Source organism: Chrysochloris asiatica, unplaced genomic scaffold, assembly GCF_000296735.1.
Source record: "Chrysochloris asiatica unplaced genomic scaffold, ChrAsi1.0 scaffold00054, whole genome shotgun sequence".
Taxonomy (NCBI): Eukaryota; Metazoa; Chordata; class Mammalia; order Afrosoricida; family Chrysochloridae; genus Chrysochloris; species Chrysochloris asiatica.
Genome location: NW_006408572.1, coordinates 4,374,556 through 4,380,079, shown reverse-complemented (window position 1 = coordinate 4,380,079; position 5,524 = coordinate 4,374,556). Strand labels below are relative to the sequence as shown.

Here is a 5,524-nt window from a genome sequence, read left to right as displayed (position 1 = left end):
CTATAAAATGAAGAAAATAGCGCTTACCTTACAGAGTTGCTCCCGAGTAAACGAATTAATGTTTATGAAGCTGTTAAGCACAGAGTAAGCACTGACAAACATTGTCCTGCTCTTATCACTATTATCACCATCACAATCACTGCCTCCTTATTATTCTTCAGGGATAAAAATGGGTACTAATGGTGACTGGATTTCTGGTTGATCTCTTATTTACACCCTTAAACTAGAGGCATCCAGAGGTATTTTCGTAGACATTTCCAATCTAGCTTCAGGCAGTGCTGATCGGATTCTACTCAAGGTGCAGTTATGGAACATTCTTACTGAATTCTGAATTATGGTTAACTCATCACTTCATATGCTGTTGTAATTTTTCTTTATGAAAATACCTATTTGTATAGTAGAAAGGACTTATGACACTAAGGGTATTTAATTTTAAATATCTTTGTGAAAGTTCTGGAATGTGTATATGTGTATAGCATGCTTAGATTTTCACACAAATTATTATTAATTTTTAAAAAGTAAAATAATAGCAACATGGAAAGCAGAAACCAAACTCTCATCTCTGAGTTCCTCCTCTTGGGCCTGCCCATTGAATCAAAGCAGCAAAATCTGTTCTATGTCCTGTTTCTGTTGATGTATCTCACCACCTTCCTGGGGAACCTTGTCATCATCATCCTCATTTTCCTGGACTCCCACCTCCACACACCCATGTATTTGTTTCTCAGCAACTTGTCCTTCTCTGACCTTTGCTTCTCCTCTGTGACCATTCCCAAATTGTTGCAGAATATGCAAAGCCAAGACTCATCAATCCCCTATGCTGGCTGTCTGGCCCAGATGTACTTCTTCCTGCTTTTTGCAGACCTGGAGAGCTTCCTCCTTGTTGCCATGGCCTATGACCGCTATGTGGCCATCTGCTTCCCTCTGCACTACACCACCATCATGAGTCCCCAGCTCTGTCTCTCACTGGTAGCCCTGTCCTGGGGACTGACTATGTTCATTTCTTTGCTTCACACCCTGCTTATGGCTCGACTGTCTTTCTGCATGGGCAATGTGATCCCCCACTTTTTCTGTGACATGTCAGCTCTGCTGAGATTGGCTTGCTCTGACATTCAGATAAATGAAATGGTGATATTTATCTTGGGAGGGCTTGTCATCATTGTTCCATTTCTATTGATCTTCACATCTTATGTACGAATCGTGTCCTCCATTCTCAAGGTCCCTTCTGCCAGGGGTATCCGCAAGGCTTTCTCCACCTGTGGTTCTCACCTCTCTGTGGTGTCACTGTTCTATGGAACGATCATTGGTCTCTACTTATGCCCATCCGCTGATAATTCTACTGTTAAGGAGATTGTCATGGCTGTAATGTACACCATGGTGACCCCTATGCTGAACCCCTTCATCTATAGCCTGAGGAACAGAGACATGAAGGGAGCCTTGGGGAGAGTCTTTTCAAAGAGGATAATTCACTTTGCTTTGGGCCAGTAACGCTAATAATTAAAGTATGTTTTCAAAGAGTTTGTGTTAATATTGAAAATGAGCAGCATTCTTAATTGTTTAGTTTCACCTAAGTTTAGGACTTCTGATGCAGCATCCATACCACCTCAAGAGGGAATTTTCCAATATTTCACTAGGAGATGGTCCATTATGTTTCTTTGATTTATCGCCTTATCCCAAATGTGATAAAATAGAAGGTCTGACCCAGAGTGGCCATTAATAAATGATATTCAGTTTGAAGAAATAACACTCTACCTTCGGAGTTTATTGTACTCAAAGGATATACCCTCACTACCCACTCACTGCCATTGAGTCCATTCCAACTAATAGTGACCCTGGACAGTGTCTGTGAACCTGTACACCTTTACAGGAGCAGACAGCTTCATCATTCTCTCTCAGAGAAGCTGGTGGGTTTGAACTGCAAGGTCAGTGGTTGAAGCTCACCAGCCACTCCTTGATTACCCAATTCAGGAGAGCTCTGAGTCGGAACCAACTCGACATCACTTAACAACAGCATATATTAGATGGAGTCCTGGTATGATCGTGTAGGATAAACACTCGACCATAAAGTCAGTTTGAACTTCAAGGTTGGAGGTTCACATGAACCAGTCACTCCTCAGAAACCCTATACAGGGTCGCTATGAGTTGGAACCAACCTGATGGCACTTAATAACAACAACAACATATATTAGATGAAAATCCATCTTTTGAATTAAAATTGCATAATATAGAATGGTGTATAGAGTTCTGTTGTAAATTGTTAAATGTATAGACAGCAAAATAGTGGCCTAGAGGATAGCCTAATATAACACAGATGATGAATGTATTTTTCTTTCTGGAACATTGTGTTGAAATTATTTAATACTTTATTTATTTATTACAAAGTATATAATCAGTATTTTGAATACAGGTGTTTTTCAGTCTCTCTATATAATGCCTAGTTCAGTGTCTTACATTTGTTAAATACAGAATATTTGTTTTTTTGATATGAGTATATTTTCATTAATCATATTAAATGAATTTATGCCTCAAAAATTCCACTTTTTAAAAATAGTTTTTATTGTGAATTGGGTGAAGGCTTATAGAACAGACAGAACAGTTTTTCATTCAACAACTGTTTCATCTCATTGATTGCAATCCCCACACTGTAACTAACATCGGCTTACCCCACTTCCTCCAGGTGTTTTCTGTTTCCATTCCTCCTTTCCTAACACTTCTGGACTCTGTCCTTGGGCAAATGCTGCCCTTTTGATCTCAAACAGTTTCTTATTCTTAAGTCCGTACACCTCATTAATGTTATTGTTTGGCTAAAAATTTAGCCTTGGGTGTGACTTTATTTCCAGACCTGAAGTATGATTAAGGGCCTGAAGCACAGGGGTCCCATGAATCTCTATCCAACCAGTAAGCCTGGCCTTTTAATGGAAATTACTCAACCAATAAATAAATGAATAAAGTAGAATGTGAAGGCCCCCATGGGTCCCCATAGGTCCCCAACGACAGCAGTTAGAAATTGGGAAAAATTATCCCAGATGTTTTCTATGCACAGATTAGCATTATATATAATAAGCAAATAGAACTACATTGTACATGTTATTTTTCTCATTATTTTCACTTACAATCATAATGTGAACATCATTCCATATAAGGACATACGACTCTTCCTTATTTTTTTTAGGAACTACACAGTGTTCTGTTGACTGGATATATTTACCATAATTTATTTAAAGAATTCGCTTTTTATGTAGATTTGGGTTGTTTTTATGTTTTTTATCATTTTGAAAATAGCTTCAATTTTACAACCTGGCCCAAATATGCTTTTGTCAATTTGTCCTATATTTCTATGGGATTTCTTAGAACTGGATATCCTAGATCAAAGGATATGAACACTTTATAATTGGATAAAAATTGTCAAATTACCTCTAAGAAGGTATCTTGTTTTTGTATTTAGTACAAAATAAGGCATTTAGTACAAAATAGCTTCGTAATAACATGTTAAAATATTTTGTGTGAATTGCTAGCTGTCTGCCGTGAGTTGGTTCCGACTCATAGCGACCCTGTACAGGATTTCCGAGGCTGTAAATCTTAATGGGAGCAGAATACCTCATCTTTCTCCTGCGGAACAGCTGGTAGTTTCGAACTTGACCCTTGCGGTTTGCAGCCCGATTTATAACCACTACGCTACCAGAGCTCCTATTTACCCATAGACCATCATTATTGCAGAATTGTGTATATAGCACTATTTACTTCTGTTGCCTTTAACTCTTACACTCCTTCCTGTCTTCCCATGCCTCCAGCATTCTTTTGCCAACCTCCTTCCTACTTTAACTAAGTTTACATGTGTCTGCTCTCTAGTCAGTGAATTATTCTCCATTCTCTCCCACCCTGATAATCGTCAAATAATGCTTCTTTTAAGTGTGAAGACCTGTTCTTGACTTTTCACAATAGTGGTCTCATACAATATTTGTCTTTTTGTGATTGACTAATTTTGCTATTTTCAATAGCTTCATATGCATGTGAAAGTTGGACAATGAATAAGGAAGATCATAAAAAAACTGATGCATTTGAGTCATGGTATTGGAGAAGACTATGGTGTTGGAGAAGAATTTACCATGGACTGCTAGAAGACAAATAAATCGGTGATGGAAGAAGTACAGCAAGAATGCTCCTTGGAAGCCAGGAGAGTGAGACTTTCTCTCTCATATTTCAGACATATGATGAAGAGGGGTCAGTCCCTGGAGAAGGACATCGTGCTAGGTAAAGTCAGTGAAAAGAAGAAGTCCCCAACAAGATGGATTGACACAGTGGCAGCAGCAATGGACTCAAGCTTAACAACGATTGTGAGGATGGCGCAGGACTCGACGGCACTTAACAACACCAATAGCTAATGACCACTAACGTTTCTTCGTGTATTTTTCAGTTACCCGAATGTCTTCTTAAGTTAAGTGTCTGTTGATACCCTTTACCCATTTTTAAGTTTGTTTGTTTGACTTTTTGTTATTGAAGTGTTGAAGTTTTCTACAAATGTTAGATATTAGTCCCTTGTCAGATATGCCATTGCCAAAAAAGCTTCCCAGCTAAAAAAAAATTCTTGGTCTATAAGTTCTTCTTTTTTTTTTCTTTTGGTGAAGTCTTTTGATGAACATAAGTGTTTAACTCTTAGGAAGTCCCATTTGTCTAGTTCATCTTCCGTTGTTCGTGTGCATTTTTAGCTATGCTTATTACTGAATTCATACCATATATTAAGGGTTTCAAGGAGCTCTGGTAGTGTAGTGGTTACAAGTCGAGTTGCCAGCTGCAAGGTCAACAGTTCGAAACTAACAGCAGTTCCATGGGAGAAAGATGAGGTGTTCTGCTCCCATAAAAGTGTACAGCCTTGGAAACTCTGTACAGGACTCCACAGGACTTAACAACAACAACATTAGGGCTTTCGATTGTGTGCATCATGACAAGCTATGGACAACCTTGCGAAGTAGGAGTATTCCGGAACACTTAATTGTGTTCATGAGGAATCTGTACATGGACCAAGAGGCAGTTGTTAGAACAGAACATGGGATCACTGAATAGTTTAAAATTAAAAAAGGGGTGCTACAGGGTTGTATTCTTTCACCATAGTTAGTTAACCTGTATGCTGAGCAAATAATCAAGAAGCTGGGTAATATGAAGAAAAACGTGGCATCAGAATTTGAGGAAGACTCACTAACAACGTGCGATATGCAGATGATACAACCTTGCTTGCTGAAAGTGAAGAGGACTTAAAGTATTTAATGATGAAGATCAAAGACCACAGCGTTTGGTATGGATTACATCTCAATGTAAAGATACAAAAAGTCCTCACCACTGGACCAATAAACAACATTCTTATCAATGGAGAAAGGATTGAAGTTGTCAAGGACTTCATTCTTCTTGGATCAACTATCAACACTCACGGAAGCAGTAGTCAAGAAATCAGACAACGTACTGTATTAGGCAAATCTGCTGCACAAGACCTTTTTAAAGTGTTGAAGAGCAAAGATGTCAGCTTGAGGACTAA

The 5,524-nt window shown here is 38.6% G+C and overlaps 1 protein-coding gene across 1 annotated transcript; it reads left to right on the top strand.

The window, feature by feature from the left end:
• The first annotated feature begins 534 nt into the window (after positions 1 to 534).
• Positions 535 to 1,485, top strand: LOC102840455 (olfactory receptor 1E2-like). The gene has a single exon (XM_006863468.1). The coding sequence runs from the start codon at positions 535 to 537 to the stop codon at positions 1,483 to 1,485; it is 951 nt and encodes a 316-aa protein (XP_006863530.1).
• The last annotated feature ends 4,039 nt before the right edge of the window (positions 1,486 to 5,524 follow it).

What these genes read in the sequence shown, in the direction of transcription:
- LOC102840455 (XM_006863468.1), top strand. Translation starts at nt 535, where the DNA reads ATGGAAAGCAGAAACCAAACTCTCATCTCTGAGTTCCTCCTCTTGGGC.